Genomic DNA, 21,682 nt, shown 5'->3' with positions numbered 1-21,682 from the left:
TACAGGCTTTGTAAATGTAATTATAGGTAAATCAAAGTTAACGTGGTGAACTGCACACATACAAACCAACCAGACTTTTTTTTTTGTTCATGATTCCTGATGATGAAGATTTATTTTTTAAATGTATTTATTTTCTAAGGATGAAGGCCTCCAAAGAAGAGGAAGACTTCAGAAAAGGTAGCTGTAACCCACATGACATTTAAATAGTTCTAAACTGCATACCTAGGAAAGACAATAACCAGTTACTTGATGGCTGCAGCAGTAACCTCCTCTCTGTAACTCTGTAGAGAGAGCTTTGCCCTCGTTAAAGGGGCAGTCCTCCTGCTGGAAGATGGCAAGAGCGGGAGCCTTCATCAGGAGATGTCTCGCACCCCGACTTCTCCTGTCAAGCAAAGCAGCGGCGCACCAGACATGCGCCACACACATCTCCGTGCAATGATTGAACACCTCAGACCAGAAGATACAGTGAAGCTGGTGAGGACTCGTGTCTTTACAGATCATATCAGCAAAATCAGAAAAATGTCACACTGAAACAATTTATTTTTGTCTTTGATCAACAAGTAAACTTATACGATTGTATCACTGGCAAAGGCCGTAACTCCAAAATGTTGAGTTTTGGTAAATATTATGGCTTATGATGTTAAGACAACCTAAAGGTGAGTGTTGTTGCACATATTGATTTTTTCAAAGGGTAGGTGACTAAAGGGAAAATTTCAGTGACTCACTACAAGTCACAAACCTTTAGAGACAGTGAGTTACCAGCTTTTTGGTCCTCAGTATCACTAGCATCAAGCTAACTTGCGTAAATATTATTCTTGTAATATTTCTATAGTATGGTATAGGAAAATTTGTGGCTATGTACAGAGCTATTATTTGGTGTTAATGACAGCATTCACAAAGAAAGGCACAATACTCCCATTTAATTTTCTGTATAGTAGCCAAAAAACTACCTGCCTTAATCTCAAACTGGCTTAATAAGGCATCACACAGACTTTGTACTGTGAAATTAGCAGCACATAAAGCTCCTCCTGGATAAGATCCCGAAAATATCCAGTCACCAGTGCATGTGTGAAACTGCCTGGTAGGAAGCATCAGTAAAATATCACGTGTGATGGGTGGGCAATTTAATCTTGAAAGTATATCGCAATATTCCAAGCAAATTTGCGACAAGAACATTGTTGAGGATGTATGGAGAAAAATACGGAACAACATTTTATTGATGCTTGCAGGCAGCTGGAGTTTTAAGAGTAATTAAATGAAAGGCATTTTCAAACTTTGTTTTCCAATGAGCTACTGTCTTTCCAAATTTGAATTGTGAAACAATGTACCAGCAGCAGCATTATAACACAGAATAGGGGCAAAGTCAGGTAGTCTTTGTCCTAAAAAATTTTTTAGTTAAAGTATAAGATAATTGTTTTATTCTTTGGGTTAATAACAGCTGAAGTAACTTAACCTTGCAACTCTTCAGGGGGAGCATGATATTGTCACATAAGAAAACTAAAAAATGTTTTCCATTTGGGTTGTTGTCTCTTGGGTTGAGCTTTTCAGCAAGTTGCTTATAGCCCTCCTTTTCCATTTGGATTGGTATCATCGCTTTGACCAAACAATATATATTAGTAATTTCCATCCACTGTTTCTGCTTCCTGTCATATGAAGCTTGCTTCAGCATTGTTGATGTAAGACATTTGTTTACTTTTGTGTTGCACATCACTAGCTGCTTCACTTTTATAGCCAGGTTGCATTTTTGCCCTAAAGTGGTGAAAAACTTTTGTTCTGTCCACCTTCAGTGGGAACAATTTACTTGCATATTTTGCCAGGGACACGTGGCTCTTGCCCTCAGACGTGCCCGGGCTTGTCTTATTCTTGCTCTAGGGAATGTAAATGCATGGTGTTGCTATAGCAATGAAATGGTGATATGATATTTTTATGTCACATCAAAATTTCATTCAATTCAATTTTATTTATAAAGCACCAAGTCACAAACTGTACTTGTAGCTTTTCTCGTTTCAGCTTGTTTCAGCAAAACTATAGGTAGAGGCCTTTAACCAGACAGGAGCCAGCCATGATCTCTGTAAAGACAACATTTACTTCCCTGATTTGAGTTTTCCTTTAAGGCCAAAGAAAATAAACTACGCAGGATATTTTACACCACTTGCAAATACCCAACCTTATTTGGCAACTTTAGACTTAAAAAGAAAACCATGATTATTTTTTTTTTTTTTTGCATGTAAAACACAGTGCTCACAAGTTGTGTGTTTCCCTGTCATCCCTCCCTCTGTGTATCTTTTCATGCAGGCGGTGCAGTTAGATTCTGTTAGCTCAGTAAGAGTCAGGTATCTGATCGTGGTTTCCACACTGGCCAACAAACATGAGAGCATCCTGCTGGGCATGGATTTCCCCAACTCAGACAGGTGTGTGTAACCAAGACGAAGGTGTACAGTTGCACAAGATACGATTTCTGTTCTGTTAATAATTCCTGGTTAAGGTTTAACAAGTACAATTTCCTCCTTTGTCTTGTGTGTATGTGTCCTCCCCTTCTGTTTCTAGTGATCATTGCACCATCGGTCTGGTACTGCCAATATGGAGCAATACACAAGTTTATCTGGACGGAGATGGGTAAGAAGCATGTTTTTAAAGAAGGATTAAGGATTATATTCAGTGTGAAAGCAAGCGTGAGGAAGTGATTGGTAGGCTGCTGCACAGACGGTGCAGCCTGATTTCTGGGATTTTGGCCAGAGATAATATGAATGAGTAATGTCCTTATTTTTGGAGTTGAATCATTCTCTGTGAACTACAACAGCTCCTGTCACTCAGTCACATCATTGCATAAGCATGGAGGTCATGTGTTTTTAATAATGAAATGAAAGTAAAGTATGGTTAGTTTCTTTATGCGACTGTGTATTGAAAGGTTAGTGAGTTTAGCTGATTTAAAGTCTTAATAAATTTATTCTTTGACTGCATTGTAGTGCGTGAAGAACATCAAATGTCCATTCCAGCACATTTAGTGTGTCTTCAAATAGCCGGCTATGTCTTGATTAAAACAGTTTGGGCTGCTGATGCTCAAAAAAGGATAGAAGAGCTGATCTCTCAGTAAACTGAGAGGTGTCGGGTTTAAAAACAGTTGGGCTAACATGATGGAGTGCTTAATCTGCTGTGTTTTAAATGCGCGTGCATGCTTTAGTGTCATCCAAGTGTGTTTGCCATGTCACACCAGTATGTTCCCCCTCATCAGGCTGGATCACACCTCCAACTGTGCTAATCAATCACTGTCCTCGCGTTTTCATTCCACAAGAACAAGAACTAATTCTAATCACACTGAATTATTTCTCTCTTGTGTGTCAGACTGTGATGTAGTACAATGATGCTTCTTAACACTGTTACTGTCTTATTTCTCGTTCTTCTCTTTCTCGTCGTCAGGCTTAATAATGAGCGTTCACATTTCTGTGTGTTTCCTGTAGTGGCTTTAGCGTGAGCTCAGCAAAAGAGACCAGAATCTTTAAACCGGTTTCCATGCAGACCATGTGGTGAGTGATGCTTATATCCCCACTGTGGCAGCGTCCAGCTGCTCACTTTGCATATCAATAGCTTTCATTTGCTCTAAATTTCAAGATAAGTCGTTAATACACATAGTGATGTTCTGTTTGCTTTTCCTCTCCCCTCTCTCCTCTTGTAAGGTCAGTGCTGCAGGTGTTGCATGGCTGCTGTGAGCGTGCAATCAAGGCAGCTTTGATCCCAGGCTCTGGGCTGGAATGGGCTCGGCACTACCACCGGCACATCGAGTCCGATCGCAACTGCCTCAATGAGTGGGAGGTCATGAATGACCTGGAGTCGATCCGTAAGGACAGCGATGGACAGAGGTATGCTTTTATTTGTAGTAGCCAAGGGAGTTGATGTGATAGAAAAAAATAATGTACGTTAAGATAATTTACTAAAGTATCATTTTAAGTTATTGGTCCCGGAGTTGGAAAATTCACAATCCACCACACGTAAACGTTGTGTGCTTAAAATCCCATGTTTTAAAAAAGGAACAGCTGTAGCATCAAGTGGAAAATACCTCAAAAATACTAATTAAACATGGCACTTTCAATGCTTAATGTTGCTATTAATGTAGTAATAATGAGAAACTGTTCTTATTGCTTGTGCCTCCCTGCCAGTTGGTACTAAAATTTCCCTTTTGTTCTCTGGGAAGTTCGGCAGAGAGAGTTTCCAGTGAGATCCTGATCAAAGAACACCTGAGAGACATCATGAGGACTGAAGACCTGGACAACCTCACATCCAAAATGGTGAGAAGTGTGGGAAGCTAGAGACAGGAAGTTGGTTTTAGAAAAAAAAAAAGTCAAATTATTAGAGCATAACTGAGGTGAAAAAATGTGACAAAATGCATTCATTCTCTGCTGTAGGTGCACGCTACCCTGGAGACCAGGATAGGCTTTGACATGAGACCCTACAAGGAGTACATCGACAATGAGATCCTGGTCACCATGGCTCAGATGGACAAGCCCTCTAAAATATTTGACTATCTATACCTGGTGAGTCATTGTTAAAGGTCAGATAGAGTTAAAAGACATATTATGTACAGCCACTTTTGTTTGGTCAAAAAAATTGACATGGCTTTTAGTGCCAGGATGTTGTCATGTGACTGTAACTTCCCCTTTCAGATCTGTGTTGACAGCGATAGGGAAGATGGCTCTGTCAGCCCTTTCCTTTTCATCTTCTCTGACCGTTCTTTAACCTTTTTTGTTTTTATTTGGTTTCAGGGCTCCGAGTGGAACGCAGCTAACTTTGAGGAGCTGCAGAAAAACAAGTTAGTAGTTGAACCTGTAACACTTTCTGCAGCTCTGTGTGTTGTGGTCTGTCTCTGTATCCCATTAACTCACTATAAGGGTAATATTTAACTATGCACTATGTTTTGCTCTGGCTCTGAGTGTGTCTCTGCACGTTTTTCAGCGTGGGCTACATTCTGAATGTGACGAGGGAGATTGACAACTTTTTCCCAGAGTCCTTCAATTACATGAACATCAGAGTGTACGATGTGGAAGCCACAGACTTGCTGTCCCATTGGCCAGCTACATTTAACTTCATCAACACTGCAAGGTACCAGAGGCTTTTTAAATCGAGACTTGTAAAAAGGGTTGTAATTGTTCCAGTGGGACAGAAGCTTGGTTAGGGGCTGAAATGTGTGAATCTAAATATCCATAGAGGTCTGTCTATGACATACTGTAAATAAGAGGGAGACAGGTGGAAAGGTGAAGAAGAAAGGAGTGGAGATAATAAAGGTAGATGATTTAAATGCACAAGAGAGTGCAGACAGGGTTTCGTGGGTGGGGATGAGTGTCAGGGGTTATTTGTGAAGAAGGATAGCAGCAAGAGTGAAGGGGAAGGTTTGCAAGATGGTTGTGAGACCTGACAGTGACAGTGACAAAAAGACAGAAGGCTGAGGTGGAGGTGGCAGAGCTGAAGATGCTCTGGGTACACTATGTTCCCATGGTCTGCAACAAGACTGTACAAGTCTTCACAGTCTGACATGTTATAAATTCAGAAATGTTCTTCTGCATACCTTAGTTTTAACAACTTATTATTTGAATTACTGTTGTCTTTCTGTCAGCTCTAAGCAATCCCCTCTGACACTGACAAAGCATTTTTATCCAGAGAACCACTGCTCAGCTGATATTTTGTCTTTCCAGACCATTCTCTGTAAATCCCAGAGATGCTTGTGTGGTGAAATCACCATTCTTCCATCCATCTTGCATTATCGAGGAGTTGGAACGGTGTACTTAATATAGTGGCCAGTGAGCGTAAAATATAAAATGTTAGAGAGATTTAGCAGCACTGGCGCACTATATGCGTTACTTTAATCCTTTATAGACGAAGTGCTTCCCCCTGTTTCCAGTCTTTATGATGAGCTATGCTTGCTTCATGCAGCTTCATATTTAATGGATACTGCTGAGAGTGTTGTCGGTCTCTGTGCCCACTTTTAACAGAAAATGAAAGGCTACGTTTCCTCAAATATTGAATTCCATCAAGATTGGAATAACCACCAATTTCGCAGTTCACACTGTGACTCGGCTTCCCATTTCAAGTCTAATCTGTGTGAATGATGTCTACAAACGACGACTGAGTTGTGAAACATCATGACAGGCAGTATTCACACAAAGAAAATAGAAAAATACTGCTTCTGTGTTTTCAGTTTACAGTTTGGAGTCTTGAAACAAAACCTGTGAGAGAAGGCCAAGCTACCCTACAATTAAAGCTGCAAATCTTAAATTTGTTCAGCTCCTCAGCCAGTTTTAAAGCTGCCACATGTTCACAAACCAGAAGCGTTTTACTGCCGAGCATTATTTTGCATGTGTGTATACATCCCAGCAGTTCTCCCTTCACGACTTAATATTTGTTAAGTAAAATCCAAAATCACGGTGTGAGTTTACGTCTTCATCTTTGTGTATTACAGGAAGAGTGGTCAGGCGGTGTTGGTTCACTGCAAGATGGGCGTGTCCCGCTCTGCGTCTACAGTGATTGCCTACGCTATGAAGCAGCAGCACTGGACACTGGATGTGGCACTGACCTACGTCAGGGATCGCCGGTCCATCATCAAGCCCAATGAGGGCTTCATGAAGCAGCTCCAGACCTACAGCGGCATCCTCAGTGCAAGGTTAGGCCTAGTGCTCTTTTTTTCCTGTTCTCTGTAGTTTGGGAGCTCAGTTGAGGAATGTGCTCTGTGTGCATTTATCATTCCAGCCAGCAGCGCCATAGTGCTCTCTGGAAGCGAAAGTCGAGAGACCAAAGACAAAAATCAGTTCGAAACGAGGAAAGAGGGGAGGAAGAAAAGACAGCCGAAAGTGAAGAAGAAGAAGAAGATGAGGAGGAAGAAGATGATGAGGACGATGACGGACTTGATGAGGATGATGGCGTAGATATTCCAGATGAAAAAAATGACTCAGGGGAAGACTGTGAGGTAATCAGATCCTGAGCAATCTATCACTTTTTAAAATCCGGATTTGTTTATTTTTTTACCTTTACAGCTTTAACTCCTTTATATCTTATCAACCTCATCTAGGTGTTTGAACAGCCTGCCCCAAAGTCTGACACTATCCAAGACCCTGTGCAGACAGGCCCTGTGATTACTGTAAATGAACCAGAAAAGGTGAGCAGACTGCCTGACCTACATTTGTCCTCATATGTTCACGCAGAGTGCATCAAAGGCTACTCATCTTTTTACTTCTCTTTAATCTCCAGGTCATGCCGAGTGTTAATCGTAGTGGCAGAATGAACCTCTACTCATTAATGCAGTCCATCAGCGAGATGGATGATGTGGATAAAGGATATGATCAGGTAAAAGAAGCAGAGTGCTGGTCTCTCTAGCCTCCTCTTTGTAGTTAAGCTGACAGTTTGGAAATGGCTAATTTAGATTGAGGACATGTAGCGAAGCCTGTTGTTTGAAATAGCTCATGAATAAGGTTTTAACTATATGAGTCATGGTTCTTACCTCTCAGCTGTAAAAGGCTGATGGAGCATTGTCGTCACTGCAAGAATGAAGTGATGTAGGATTTTTTTATATTGTCATTACTACTAGGAGACTGAGGGGTAGCACTGGAGGCCGTTTTTATAGCAACTTTTTCTTCTTGTGATTATGTTAATATTTCTACAGACATACATATTGGAAAAAACACCCAAACTAGGTTTCATTTTTAATCAAAATCTTTAGTTTGACTCTATATAAGGACCTGTAAGGCCTTCCATCCCCCCTTTTTCACACCTTGTGTCCTGCCAGTAACTATACTACCAAAATAGTAGCTGATTTAGTCTTCTGTGTGAATCTTTCTAGAGATTATGATGTAATCCACTTCAGGGGTCAACATTATTTTTGGCAGCATTTATGGTTGTGTTGCTTTAGGTGCTAATCATCTCACAGTTACAGTTAAAAATATTTATCTGTCAAGTTTTTGTCTACTTTGTACATTTCCTTACATCAGTTCCAATAGTTTTGACATTTGTGAGTCCTTTCGTTGTTATTCCTTATCTTGAAGCGAGGACTGTTATGCCATCTCTGATAAATTAAAAAACTGTTGTGAATAAGTAGCCAGAAATAGAAGGTATTGACGGTACTGAAGCAGGATAATCACAGTAGTCGCCGGCTACAACGTGTAGTTAGATTTCGACCGAGGTTTACGTCAGGTAGTCACATAGCGTTCAGAGGCATTTGGGGTTGCGATGTATCTGTGGAGTAGATTTCTTGCTGAAGAATTAATCCCAATGTTATAACTTTGTACTTTCCTACTTTGTTCTTTTCAAAGATGCCTGGCAGTCCGAGGCGGTCACCAGGACAGCGGAGGCGTAGCTATGGGCGCCGGTGTCTCACTCACCAGAAAGCATGTGTGGATGTTTCACCTGAACCATCCAGCCGGCCGGGCGCGGGCCAAAGCAAGCCGCAAAGTGATTAAAAAGATGAACAAGCAGGGAGGTACAAGAGGAACTATAAACGAGGCACAGAGGAGAAAAGAAGGAACGTGTGCTCTGGGAACATGCCAAGGTTTTTATACAATGATCCTAAAGTCTTAATTTATATTTTGCAGGTCTTGGATTGCATATGTCACCTCATAAAAGCTATAGTAGATAGTTGATTTTTATAAGGGCCATGCTGCAGTATTGCTGTACCAGTGAAAGCCAGGATTTCTGAAATCATTGTGCATTATTGTATTATTATGTTTTATGTTTATGAAGGTATCCAAACATATATGAACCAGCATGTCCCTGCCGAGCTCCCTCAGTCCCTCTTCCGTTTTTTTAAGCTCTCCTCTCAACACTTCAGACGTATCTATGCAATAACTGTTTTAATTTCCTTATACGAGGCTGTATCCTGCCAGCCCAAAGCAGAAAGTGTTCATTTCCTCCTTCTCACAACACATACCGTGTGCAGATATGGAGGATTTCACTGTATCTAAGCTGTGCATTATGGATTATGTCATGGCTAGTTTTATGGCATACGCCAGTTTGCCAAACTGTATTCCTCTGTGCCGGTGTGCCAATATATTTAAAGGAAATGTCGGTTTGCTAGGAACCTTTCCCACCCATTTTATTTTCATCCATTATATTTTGGCTCCAGGGCTACATGAGTGCCTTCAACCTGAGAATGAAAAGTGATTCTGTAATGATGTTTTTAATGTTTTAGCTTAAGTACAAGGTGGTGGTAATATATTGCATTTCTCTTGTACCATTTGCCACTTTTTTGTCATCATAAATGTGACTTTACAAGTTTGTGCACAATTACAGTATATATAGTCACATAATTGCTGATGGCCTGGGTGCATGTTTTGTGTTTTATACCAGCCTGTGAGAAGACACTGTTCAGGGTTTGAGTTTGTATTTATATGGACTTTGAATGGATCAACTTAAATTATTCCATGTTCTGTTTTCACTAGATGCTGATGAGGACATTTCTTATTTTATGCTGGTATTACTTTTTATCCAGTGAACCCAAGCTAAAAAGAAAGAAAGCATTTAACCTGCATGCTCACTATTAGGGAAAAAAAAGAGGAAAAAAGAAAACATGCACTTTATAATCCCAACACACTGTTCCCACCGCCTGAGCCAACTTCACACTGTACTATGATTAAAATGATCAGTGATTGGTTTTTATTGTCATCCATTTCCTTATTGTAACAGACTCTCTGCTGCCTGCACCTCACTCTTGTTTACATGCACCTGAGTAAAAAATAAATTATTGTACTCCAAACAAGAACCTTTATTTTTTGATTAAATAATAAACCAGAGGAGACTGATTTAATATAAAAGAGACATGGCACAGGGACAAGCCTTCTTTTGATTCCTATTTTTTAATGTAGCAGTTGTAATCTTAATATCAGCACAGTAATAGTTAACAAAAGAGAGGGGTAATGGGGATAAAGAGCAGATTTATACAGAACAGCTGATTTGACTGATGAATTAAAGTCAGGTCCCAATGTATTTCCTTCTGGGTTCACTTAGAATTATTCCTCCTGCTTTCATTGCAGCTCTGAAAGACTGAACCTGCAAAACAGAAAAGCCAGAGAGAGAGAGAGAGACGTGAAGCAAATGGCTACCTAAGTGAAGGAAAATGACAGTAACTTTATTTCCAGTCCCTGCTGCATGTACTCACAGAATCTGAGCGGTATGTCCAGGGAATCACCCTATACACCATCCTGGTGATGCCAGCCTGCTGGCAGCGATGCGCCAGCACCTCGCCCACAGCCTGACAGGCTGCCACGCAGTTTGTAGAAGCCAGCTCCTTCTTCACAGCCCACTCTTTGGTCGAACAAGAAAGCACCGGAATAGGGGAGCAGCTGGAAAACACTTGGGCTGTCACATGGTGTTGGCTACGGGAGAACATCAACCTGAAACAATGACAGGCATGAGAGGAAATTAAATAGAGATAATTGTTCTTTATGCATGAATATGCTATGTTTCATATCAACCTGACTGATTACATTACGTTTTTGTCCTTTCATACTGACAGTTCTGAACCCAATGGGGTAGAACAAATACAGAATATTCGTATAATCTAGAATAATAGTAGTGAATATAAAAACAATTATCTTTGTTTCCCAATTTTAGTTATACAACTTAACATTAATTTAAGAAAATAATTAATAAATTTAGATAAATAGATACTTGTTTGTAGGCTGTAAGCTGTGATCCAATGTGGGGTTGATGCACATGACTGTTGTCTCCATTTCTCTTTGAATTTTGTTACCAACAACTGCTACACTTTTAAACATATCTTTCTGTTCATTTTGTGTCTTTGACTGTTTCTTTAGATCAATGCATGTGCGCCACCACGTCTCAAGAACAATGACTGTGTCACTGCTTGTTACAAAGTCATAATCCTTCATAGACTGAAGTCATTTTAAATGTGTAATTTAGTTTGATAAGGTAACTGGTTACATTACTAATTACACTGATATAGTTATTGTATAACCTTCTAACAATGTGTTACCTCATAACATTTGGTACTATAAAGTTAGAAAGTAATTCACAAGTCCTCACTAACAATAGTTGTTAAATTACAGTAAGCTGTATCACGACTATGCTTATTTCATCACAACTAGATTTATTTCTGGAATACTAAAATATGAATGAAATTTAAAAACTGCCATTTGAAGAAAAAAACAAAAATACAACAGCTAATGTGACATTACAGCTCTTATAATGCAATCATGTTGGGGGGTCTGTCTATGGTGTCCCACAAGGTTCTGTATTGGGGCCTTTATATCTGCTCTCTCTTCTGAACATTTATGAACATTTCTTATCACTGCTATGCAGACGAAGTTCAGTTATAGGTCGTCTTTTAAGGCCCAAGAATTTTATAATCTACAGATCCTGAATATATGCTTAGGCTATTAAAAGATGGATGGCTGACAACTTTCTCCTACTTAATAATGAAGAAAAACCTGAAGTCCTTGTTTGTGCCCCTGACAGATTGGTCCCCTTCTGATATTTGCTAAATCTTGTATCAGGAACCTTGGGGTAACTTTGCTTTCACTTCTCATGCTCATGTCAAATTTCTGGTTTGATACTGATCTTTTTTAACGTTTGGTTCACTCTTTTTCTTTTTTAACACTCTGGTATTTTATTGTGATTTTAGATAAACAAGAGACACCCTAGCAGTGCTACTCGGTCAGTATAACGTTACTCTGATTTTGGACTTCAAAGTAAAAGCCCTTTACAATTTCATATATGAGCAATATTCGTCTGAATCCAGAATTCCGTTATAGAGAAACCACCTGTTTCCACAGACTAATTTCACTTTAAATCAACAGGATGCACCCTCACAGTGGTACTCAGATTCTGGATTTCACAGTAAGAACTTAAACCTTTACAGACCTGTGGTAGAACTCCCGGTGTGGCCAGGTTGTCTTCCAGCCCCGATCCTTCACAGCCAGAGCCATCTGCTCCAGGTTGCGGGGATTTCTGTTTACAAAGGTCGGGTTCACGGCTTCATTTTCATCCGCGGAGGGCTCTGGCTGAGAAGCTGCTTGACTCAGACACCGAGCTGTGTGACAATTAGAGTCTGGTCAGCTTTCATGACTGCAGATAGAAAGTTTAAGGCTTTCTAGCTTTACTTGCTTACCCGTCTGGTTTGAAAGCAGGGCTGGCCGACAGTGTTGAATTTGACCTAAGAGCAGCCGCACACTGCGACTAACTTGGCTCAGAGCCATGTCCTCCCGAGCAGTGCTCCCCTCACAAATAAAAAGTCCAATCAATGTGTTACCATCCGGTAAGACGCCAAAAACAAGCAAACAAACTATTCAAAAAAAATCCACCGTTACATGAGGAGTCCCATCTTTGACATTCCGATAATATCCGGTTCACTCTGTGCTACTTAGGAAACAGCACAGATAGAAACCGAACACGCGCTTAAGGTTCCGTTTACACTAACTCCGGAACTTAAAACGGTGGGAAACGCCAACAACTTTTTAATTCTACTAAAACTATCAGGCAACAAGAGTAACCAGTGATCTGAAGAGTCTTCCCTGCAAAAGAAGTTATTACTATTATTTAATGTCAGACTCCTTTTGTGTAGGAGTTGTTACATTGTTGTATTTACATCTTTTACACTAATGAGCAAACGTCTCGAGCCACCCCTCATTTCCTTATACTGTATGTTACTTGGAAAATGGGAAATTAGTACAGTGATTTATTGAAACGTGAAAACATACATAGAAATACAGTAAATTAGACAAAAACAAGAGTTTTTACAATTCTTATGAGCTTGAAAGTCAAAATTTGGAATAACTCTGAACTCTATGAACTCTTTTAGTCAAGCTTTTTTTGTCATTTATTTAAGTCGTCTTCACAAATAGTTTCCAGACATCTTGAAGGACAAACAAAGCTCTCATTTGGATGTTGCTGAGTTCTCTGTCAAGATGATCCCACACTACTTCAGTAATGTTGAGGTCAAGCCATGGCTGATAGTTGTCCTATTGTGTTTTGGATCATTGTTATGCTGCTACAGACTGAGAATCACCTTGTTGGTACAAAAAATAAAATGTATACTTAGTGTGATGTTGGATAGAATCAAAGAAATGGAAAAAAAAAATCGTTTTTTTTTTTTGTCACAGGCTGTTAAGAAAAAACGACCTAAAGACAAAAAATGTTCCTCAGAAGCCAAATATGAAACATTAACAGTTGGCTCCTCTAGACTTCTGCACAGTACTTTCATCTGTGGTAACTTCTCAAAACAGTACTGTGGCATATAAATGGTATCACTCAGCTGGCAACAGATACTTCAAGTGCTTCATTTAATAAAACTCAACATTTAATTTATTTTCTGCTGAAAACTCTTCAATTTTACAGTGTAAACAGGGAGGGGAAAATTCATTCCATTGCAGTGTTTTGTACAAAGTGGTGGTTTAACAATAGAAGACACCATCTGTCCATAACACATAATGTATAAACAAACAGTCCTAGTAAGGCACCCGAGAAAAATGTATTTATCAATAAATACTTGGTGTGGTGTTGTTGGAAGACATGACAATGTGGGAAAATCTTTGGCTCATAAAAATCATCCAAGTCATTATCTGAAGAATTCTAAAGAACTTGCACTTTAATACTTCAGGTCAAAACTTAAACTTTCCCTTAAACTGCAAAACAAATCCATTCACTAGTGTACTTTCCCTTTTCAAAATTGATGCTTATTATAAATGTTGAGAGAGTGAAAAGCACATGATTACCAACAATTTCTCATGCTACTGATAGAGTAATTAGAAAGCAGTACATTACACTTTGAAAAATAATTAGCATGGGGATACAAAATATATGTTTCATATATGATATGATATAGTGGTAAATTAACGTATAGGGAATCATTCTACTGATGCAAAAATAAGAGTACATCATTCATCGATCATTGTGCAAGTTAACTAAACCCTTTCATAGCAAAAGGGAACCAAAGGTCGAGTACCGTTGTTAAGACAGGGTCGTTCTGATTCATAGACACATAAATTAACTTTGCTAGCAACCCTGAATAACCCGTTGGCTGATCATATAGGGTTTGAGACATTTATTATAGATGTGAAGGAGAAAGGGGTGAGTTTGTAACCATCTCCACTGTAGAACTTGTTCTGAAACTCCACCCTGTGAAAGAGACGGGCATAAGTCAATCTCCAGCAACAAACAGAAACCTCAGAGCAAGTACCATACTCTTATTCTACAGTGGACTTTTTTTTGGTAATAGTCTGACTTGTTGTTCCTAAAGGTTAAGTCAATCTTTTCTCCAGCACCACCATCCTGAGAAAACTACAGCATTAATGCTACATACTGTAGGTGGTGTCTCCTACAGTCAAATTCCACTTTGCATGCAGGGTTATTGCCAGAGGCAGCTGTAAAGTCTGTTTAGCACAGTCATTGCCTTCACTACATCTGTCACACGACAGACAGCAAATAGAGTGCAATGTTTACACCAGCATGTAACAAAAACATGTGACCATGGATTGCTGGCTTAAACAATGCACAGACACATAAAACCTGACACACACTCCGAAATAAAAAAGAAATTAAAAAGTGGTTCAGGATTTTACCCAGTCCAATCATACAGCCTATTTCTTTTAAAAATCTTAGTTAAGCAAAGCTATTTTCCCCCTTCGTCTCAACCCTTCTGTCATTCTCACCAGTGCAGACGGAGCGCGTGCAAGAAAGCTGAGAGCCCCTCCATGACCAGAAGGATGCAGACTGTCAGCACAGCGAAGAAGGCGAAAATCACAAAGAGGACTACAGCTCCCACGTAACCTTGCCACGTCAGCGCCTTACGCATGACCATCTCCCACAGCACCTCTGACAGCTCTGTGGAGACACAAGTGAATCACTGTTAGAGAATCACAGCTGGCTGGAAAACAACAACATGAGTGTGTATAACTAGAGAAATAAAATGGATTAAAAAAAATAAATAAAAAGAAGAACAGTATGAGTAAGTTTCCTTTAAAAGAGGAAGTCTCGTGTGTGTGTGTGCATCATGTGAGTATGAAGATAAGCATTGTGTTTGTATGTGCAGTGCCACTGACGTGCGTGTGCCAGGCTGAGAGCCCAGAGTCGGAGGTAAGAGGCTGTGTTGGAGATGCAGCCCAAGCAGTACTCGATGGTGTGGATGGCCTGATGCATGAACACATCCGCAACATCAAACTCCTACAGAAAGCACAACAACAAAAAAAACAAAAACAAAAGGAGTTCACCAGACCGTATTAAAACAGGTAAACTAATTTAGTTACTCTAGCTTCACCCTCACCTCTTCTACTAGCGGCCTTCCTTCTACTTCCCCCTGATGAACATTGATCGAGCCTTCGTCAGACACCAGTGGACGCCTGTCTTCATCCAGATGCTGCAGAGAATTAAAGATCAGTCAGAAAAGTAAATGCAGCTACATAAAAGGAATTAAAATCCAACCAAACGCAGACTCACGACTCGACGTTGTCTTCTCTTGAACATAATGTATTCAAACGTGGGCTTCCCAAGGAGGAGGAATGGCACAGAACACAGAGCCAGTATCACCAGGACCTTCTGCACTATAGCCTACACAGAGTTACAGAGAAGAGGTTAACCTCGTTTGACCGTTAATTTATTCAGTTCAGGGCTTGCATGTATTTATCTACTTAATGAATGCAGCATTTTTGTCATTCAAAAAACAAAACGGACACACAACTACATCACTGTTGCTTGATAATGCAGTTAAAGTGCTGATTACTATATTTGGAAAGTCCCTTATTGTGTTCATGTGCTTGTAATAGATGTGGCATCTGGGGTTTGACCTGCCAAAGCAGTGCTGCATTTACATGCTAGACTTTCACAAAATAAAAACCACAAACAACCACTGAAAGATGTAAATACGGTAACAACATACATAAAGACTATCATTCAGTTTATAATAAGATTTCATGATAACTACTGCTCAGTGTGACCAACTAACACACACGTTTCGGGAAGTGGGAAGCTAAGAAAATGAATAAAGCAAACCCGATATGTTCCTATTAGTGAAGCTCACAAACGACGCACACACCTGTCCATGATAAAGCGGAGGGTTGTCAGGGTTTTCCGTAAACAGGAACATGTCTATGAAGTGGATCAGTATGCTGGGAGCACTTTTGGACTGAGAAGGAGCGTAAGCAACCCACTTATAGACCACCATGAACACCAGGTAGCCAAACAGAAACAGCAGAAAGAAAAGCTCTGGGATCAGCACAAAAATCAAACTGCTGAACTTGCGAAAGTGCCTGTAGAAAAAGAAAAAAACAACAACCAGGGAGAAACAAGGATAAGAACATGAGGATGTGAAGGTAACACAGAGCTAATCTGAAACACACAAAACACATGTGCAAGCGAAACACATGCAACCAAAGGGTAAAGATTATTTACCAGTAGTTGAAGAATGACAAGCAGACTCCAAAAGTCATGTGAATAATGCCGATGATGACTGACATCTTCATTTTGTAAGAGTTTAGGAATGTTAGTTTGTTGTTGGACATCCCCCAGACCTGACGACAACATCAGAGAGAATAACTGGAGTTACAATCGAGACATATATATACATATTTATGTCCATATTTGATTGGAGGACAATGAATATGATGGGCACACCGGGTCAATGCCAAATGGATAGGGGCTTGTGAAAACGCCGGGCACAACAGGATCCATGGATAAGTACTGGCTCCCTGCCAGCACCGATGAACTGAAAGAGACCCCACGAAGGTAAAAAAGTGTGTTGAAAATGGAGTAAACAGAAAATAAATATTACTTATTATATTATTGTTTATGATTTATTTGACCTGTATTTTGTGTGTACTAAAAACTCAATAAACACATTGTTGGAAAAAAAAAAAAAAAAAAAAAGCAGGGTGAATACACGAAAATGTTCTTACTTCCATATGTTTTTTTCAAACATTGGGCCGACGTGCCAGGCCGAGCTGAAGGTGGCGAGGCCTTTGCTGAAGCACTCGTTGTAAATGGCTCCCGTGTAGATGGAGAACAGTCCCATCAGCAGAATCAAATACCTTCCACCGAACATCATCCTCCAGATCTGACACACAAAGTGGTCAAGGACATGTTTTAGTACATTAGAATTATTTGACTTTTTGTTTTTTGTTTTTTACATTTAAACATAAATGGGAAGCTGTGTGACAAAAAACAGAATGCAATGATTTAGTCCCAAATATTTTGCGTCATCTTGTTGCCATGTTTTGTTTTGTTTTCCTTAAAAATGGTACATGCTTTCAGTTTAAACGGTTAACATGTTTTCTATGTCCTACTGTGAATCAAATATAGGTTTATGAGAATTGCAAATGAATGCGTTTTGTTATTATTTAGGTTCTATGACGTTTTTGGAATTGAGGTCACAGAAACCATTGCTACTTTTGCTCTCATTTTTCTCTTCGGTGATTTTCATGTTGGTTCAACTTGTAATGCCACTAAAAGAATGAAGCCAGAGGCATGTTTGTGCATGCAAATTTCAAACCACATGCAAAATTTACAAGGTACTGGCGGATTCCTTGGCTCACGCAGATTATGAAAGCATTCTGGAATTTCAGTACACTTTTTGGGGCATCCGTTAAACAGGAAGTGAGTTCATTTGGTTATTAGTGTGGTGACAAGCAGGTCCTGTGGAACAGAGGAACAATCTAAATGTGGTCTGTTGTTTTACTGATGCTGCTTGGTCTGAAATTAAGTTGCCTTTAAGTTAGACATTTTGTTAAATACAGAGTGTCTCCTCTCCTAAGTTACCTCATTGTTGTTGTTTCTAAGTTTGGGATCCTTTTCCTCGAGGACCATCCAGAGAGCAGTCAGAGTCATCAGTAAACCATGGCCCACGTCCCCAAACATCACCGCAAACAGGAAGGGGAATGTAATTATGGTGAACAATGCTGCAGGAGCATTGAGAGACGAGATTTAGCCAAAGACAAATACCTGAAAGACTTCACTTTGAACACATTTCATGAAGAAATTATTTATGTCATCTAATGACGCACCTGGATTGACTTCACGGTAGGCTGCCACTCCGTAGGCATCTACAATGTTCTGGAAACCTGTTGTGAAGGAGTTGAGGGGAAACAGAGTAGGTCGAGGTGTAGAGCAAGGCAAGCGGTTGTAGAAAGAGTCAACCCCACTACCGCTTTTCCTCTGAGGTCAGAGAACAGGGTGGGATAAAAACAGGAAATTAGGCGATTTGCTCATCTGTGCTTTTTACAGCTCTATGTTTCTGCTCATCTGTTGTCTCACCCCTCCTTCTCTCAGCGCACTCTGCAGTTCAGGCAGCTTGGCGGTGGGACACCAGGCCTCAGCGATCAGGCATTTGTCAGTGACAGAGGGGCTGCAGAGATTCAGTACCGACTGGATCGCCTTGCATTTCTGGACGCGCACCTTCCACTGGGGCAGAACGGCCACCGCCTTCATCAGCAGCTGCTGCAAGAAGCTTTCTGTCTGTGACAACACCTGAAGTCGCAGAAGGAAACACAAAAAGAGGCATGATGAATGTTCTAGAAGCACTGTAATATAATATCCTATGTAGAAACTATAAAACCAGAGATTACAGTCTTTTAATTATTTTGATGTGAATATGTAGTATCAAAAACCAAAAGAAAATCACTCACTGATTTGATATCTTCAATTCTACCTTGAAGTCCCTGGAGAACCTCCTCTCTCTCAGCAGAGCTCTCGGGGTATGCAAATGTCTCAGTGCGGAAGCTGCGAGGAGGGAAAATCCAAAGAAATTCAAGTTCAAAACACAGCAAGGTGCAGTTTCAGAATCTCAAAAATAAAAGAAAGAAAAAAAAATCCCCACCAATCGCAGATCTTCTTGACTTTCTGTCCAATCTGATCTCCCCAGAAGGAAATGAGGAACACGGTCCATTGCACCATTTCCCCCTGCAAATGGAGAAAGAGCAAACTGCTGTGGTAAAACACCTGGAATGAAACTCACAGCAGAAACTCTCTGCGATCCCCTCTCCTTTTCCCCGAGCTCTTACAGTGTCAGGGTGCTGAAGTCGATCCTCCATTTCTCTAAAATCCACAATAATGTAACCGCGACACGCCCGCCATAACAGTCGCTCGAACGAGGGCACCTTCCAGGGGTGGACCACTCCTGCCACAAAACTGAGGGAGAGGAAAACTGTTATATAGAGAGGAAAAAGACAACATTTTACTCTTTAACATTTAATTGAGACCTACCTGAGTCGGACATCTTGGCGGTTATCAAACAGACCTTGGCTCTCCACTGCAGGTGGCACCTGTGAGAATAAGACAGAGAACATTCTTTTTTAGTTTTCCTCATGACAACAATTACAGAAAATGGAGCAGAAATGGAGTTTTTCACCACGTGTGACGCCGTGAGAGAGTGAGTTCTGGTCAGGACTCCTTGATACTGGGAGAGCTGCGTCAGCTGAGCCCTAAGGCTATCTCTGTTCCTGGATACCTAGTAGGAAACATACACGATATTTCATTAATCCCAAAAATTGTTCTGTCTCTCGTGGTGCACTAAGCAAAAAACCGAAGACTAACTCCTCAGGCTCTATTTTGGCACTCACCTCCTTGAGTTCCCTGGCGAGCCTCTCGCTCTCCTCCTCTATGGTGATGAGCTCACGGGGCTGAGGGGCAGAAGGTGTCGGACACGGAGGAGGGAGTGGACCCTTTAAGGATGGCGAGCGATTTATCTCCTGCTCCAAGAAGTCTGGAGGGTGGAAAAGGTGGATGATGAATCATGGAAAATAAAGAAGATGAATGGAAATGTAAAGGGGAGCATTATGAGTCAGTACTCACGGAAAGTCTTCTCGAGATCCTCGCATCGTCTGACCTCGCTGACAAATTTCCTCTGAAAGGAGTTCACGTTGGGGTTTAACTGAAAGCGGAGAGCAGAGAATAAGGTTACTGAGCGAGTCTACATGACCTTCACCAAAACCCATGACACAGTCTGTTGCAGGTTAACAATTGCACTGGACTCCATGAACTGCACCAAGAAGAAGAAGAACGGAATAAAGGGTTTAATAGACTCACGTCTCTGAACTCAACCAGGCCCAGCTCTCCCAGCTCGCTGACACAATTATAGGCCGAGCCGGACTGAAGAAAGAGCTGCACCAGGCACACCTCCTCGCTGCGAAATATGGAGCCCATGTCTGTACAACACCAAAGAAACAACTTTACACACACACCGTCCTCTGGATACAGCTGAGTGAAAGTACTGCACCATATAAAGAGGAATATGAATTAAAAAAAAAAAAAAAAAAAGACAGACAATGGTGTTAACAGATGGCATCTACTTTCAGTTAGAGCAATAAAAACTACTCAGTGCAGAAGTATCTAAGTGGAAACTTAAGAAAGAGGAAGCATCAGGTCCTCCTGACCAGATGATCAGGTGGGGTTTCCATTGTTGCATGTACATGTGTCTGCCAAAATTAGCACAGGGACTCTTTTTTAGTTAAATAAATTAATCAAAGATGTACATATATATTAAAAAGCATTACTATATTTTAGAAGGGCCCAATAAGGTGCATTATTACTGCTTTCCCCTAGCTACATACAAAGCTGTTTTGTACAAGCGCTCTACAGTAAACCCCCCCTTTATGAAGGTTACAGTGTTTGATCCTTTTTTTAAAAAAGCTTATAGCGCTGGATCATTTTTCAAAGCATTGCTCGCACTATAGTCAGACTAACCTCATTCATTTGGAGGAATGAGCGGTGAATTGGAACAGTTTCTTCATAAACTGAGCGTTAAGAGTGTCATGAGGGTGAGAAACCGACCACTAAGAATATATACAAAATTACTTATATCATAAAATAGATGTTACATGAAAGGAGCATGGCTTCAGTTTATAAATGTAAAAAGATCCATGCTGTTAAGGAAAAAGCATTTGACTTCGGGTCTTCTTCGATCTATCGACTATTGTCTCTGCTTTTCAGCTTTTGTTGCCTGGGGCAAAGTTTCGTTTTCTCTATCATCGCTAGCACACAACTCCAGTGAAGGAAAAGCCGAAACACTGAAGCGTTTAAAAAATATTTAACCCATTAATATCAGCCACATTAAAGAAAAGTAACAGAGGGGTTTGGTTTAGTCTCGGCGACAACTATAGGAGATAAACCCGCTTGATAAAAACACAGATTTGAGCTGAATGTCGGAAACCTCACCTGTCTGGCTCTTTACCTCCGCTGCAGTTCGACCTGGTGTCTGTCAGGCAGTCTGGTACCCAGCGGGACGGACTGACCCGGGACTGCTAACCTGGACAAAGCAGACGCGTCTGCGAGACTTGGGGTAGAAGTTCTCTGGCTCCGCACTTCCTGTTTGTGAGAGTCACGTTACTGCAGGAGGCACGTGATAGTTACCATTTGAATCTCGCTCCACCGCGAGAGGTCGAGATTTTAGGATCTTTAATGGCGGTAACGAGTCCAATAAGTGGATATTTTTCTTTGTTCTTTTTTATTAGAATTTTAGTCTGACAGGAAGTCAGAAGCTTATTATTAATAATTCACGGTTTGATATTAGAGTTAAGCTCATCTGGAGAAGCTGGTTTGGCCGTGTACAGTCATCTGGAAACCGCAGTCACGTGCGTTTGATAAACCCAGACCTGCCCTGTTTTTTTCCTCTCCTAACTTTATTAAATACATACAAACCAAGGTCAGTACCATAATTTGTAGCATGTGATGTCTCCAAAAGATACATGCTAACGTTAGGGACACT

General features: G+C 40.6%; 3 protein-coding genes across 4 annotated transcripts in view; 1 reads left to right on the top strand and 2 right to left on the bottom strand.

Moving 5' to 3' along the window:
* LOC146717620 (protein phosphatase Slingshot homolog 3) overlaps positions 1-9,639 on the top strand; it is a 12,590-nt gene extending 2,951 nt beyond the window's left edge. Inside the window, exons 3-17 of the mRNA XM_085478573.1 lie at positions 140-177; positions 288-474; positions 2,296-2,411; positions 2,548-2,616; positions 3,459-3,524; positions 3,675-3,857; positions 4,190-4,283; positions 4,401-4,529; positions 4,758-4,804; positions 4,948-5,094; positions 6,449-6,649; positions 6,736-6,952; positions 7,055-7,141; positions 7,234-7,329; positions 8,292-9,639. Of these exons, the coding sequence (XP_085334699.1) occupies positions 140-177; positions 288-474; positions 2,296-2,411; positions 2,548-2,616; positions 3,459-3,524; positions 3,675-3,857; positions 4,190-4,283; positions 4,401-4,529; positions 4,758-4,804; positions 4,948-5,094; positions 6,449-6,649; positions 6,736-6,952; positions 7,055-7,141; positions 7,234-7,329; positions 8,292-8,438 (1,824 nt within the window). The 3' untranslated portion in view covers positions 8,439-9,639. The remainder of the gene's footprint in view (positions 1-139; positions 178-287; positions 475-2,295; positions 2,412-2,547; positions 2,617-3,458; positions 3,525-3,674; positions 3,858-4,189; positions 4,284-4,400; positions 4,530-4,757; positions 4,805-4,947; positions 5,095-6,448; positions 6,650-6,735; positions 6,953-7,054; positions 7,142-7,233; positions 7,330-8,291) is intronic.
* An 85-nt stretch (positions 9,640-9,724) lies between these two features.
* mrpl18 (mitochondrial ribosomal protein L18) lies at positions 9,725-12,373 on the bottom strand. The gene is made up of 4 exons (XM_085478577.1): positions 12,104-12,373; positions 11,857-12,025; positions 10,133-10,367; positions 9,725-10,023 (listed from the first exon to the last, which is right to left on the bottom strand). The coding sequence occupies exons 1-4, from the start codon at positions 12,189-12,191 to the stop codon at positions 9,946-9,948; spliced, it is 570 nt and encodes a 189-aa protein (XP_085334703.1). The 5' UTR covers positions 12,192-12,373; the 3' UTR covers positions 9,725-9,945.
* An 896-nt stretch (positions 12,374-13,269) lies between these two features.
* On the bottom strand, positions 13,270-21,277 carry tcirg1b (T cell immune regulator 1, ATPase H+ transporting V0 subunit a3b). 2 transcript variants are annotated; one of them, XM_085478571.1, is made up of 21 exons: positions 21,133-21,277; positions 20,005-20,123; positions 19,771-19,849; positions 19,539-19,681; positions 19,331-19,426; positions 19,183-19,241; positions 18,981-19,107; positions 18,797-18,879; positions 18,606-18,699; positions 18,235-18,447; positions 17,985-18,135; positions 17,740-17,879; positions 16,881-17,038; positions 16,600-16,690; positions 16,378-16,496; positions 16,022-16,235; positions 15,427-15,537; positions 15,254-15,346; positions 15,033-15,153; positions 14,643-14,814; positions 13,270-14,109 (listed from the first exon to the last, which is right to left on the bottom strand). In XM_085478571.1, the coding sequence occupies exons 2-21, from the start codon at positions 20,119-20,121 to the stop codon at positions 14,016-14,018; spliced, it is 2,475 nt and encodes an 824-aa protein (XP_085334697.1). In that variant the 5' UTR covers positions 20,122-20,123; positions 21,133-21,277; the 3' UTR covers positions 13,270-14,015. The 2 variants fall into 2 exon arrangements, with proteins under 2 accessions (XP_085334697.1, XP_085334698.1); XM_085478572.1 differs by having other exon boundaries at positions 21,149-21,277.
* Between the last annotated feature and the right edge of the window lie 405 nt (positions 21,278-21,682).

This window comes from Copadichromis virginalis, linkage group LG2, assembly GCF_057382275.1.
Source record: "Copadichromis virginalis isolate Kocher_CV1m ecotype Utaka linkage group LG2, C_Virginalis_male_GT1.1, whole genome shotgun sequence".
In the NCBI taxonomy this organism is placed as follows: Eukaryota; Metazoa; Chordata; class Actinopteri; order Cichliformes; family Cichlidae; genus Copadichromis; species Copadichromis virginalis.
This window is presented reverse-complemented; position numbering and strand designations above follow the sequence as displayed.

What these genes read in the sequence shown, in the direction of transcription:
- tcirg1b (XM_085478571.1), bottom strand. Translation starts at nt 20,121, where the DNA reads ATGGGCTCCATATTTCGCAGCGAGGAGGTGTGCCTGGTGCAGCTCTTT. An exon ending in ACTCTCTCACGGCGTCACAC is followed by an intron (nt 19,242 to 19,330) that starts GTGGTGAAAAAC and finishes TTATTCTCACAG; the next exon opens with GTGCCACCTGCAGTGGAGAG. An exon ending in GTCAAGAAGATCTGCGATTG is followed by an intron (nt 18,700 to 18,796) that starts GTGGGGATTTTT and finishes CCCTCCTCGCAG; the next exon opens with CTTCCGCACTGAGACATTTG.
- mrpl18 (XM_085478577.1), bottom strand. Translation starts at nt 12,191, where the DNA reads ATGGCTCTGAGCCAAGTTAGTCGCAGTGTGCGGCTGCTCTTAGGTCAA. An exon ending in CCTGCTTTCAAACCAGACGG is followed by an intron (nt 12,026 to 12,103) that starts GTAAGCAAGTAA and finishes ATTGTCACACAG; the next exon opens with CTCGGTGTCTGAGTCAAGCA. An exon ending in CACCGGGAGTTCTACCACAG is followed by an intron (nt 10,368 to 11,856) that starts GTCTGTAAAGGT and finishes TCATTGTTTCAG; the next exon opens with GTTGATGTTCTCCCGTAGCC.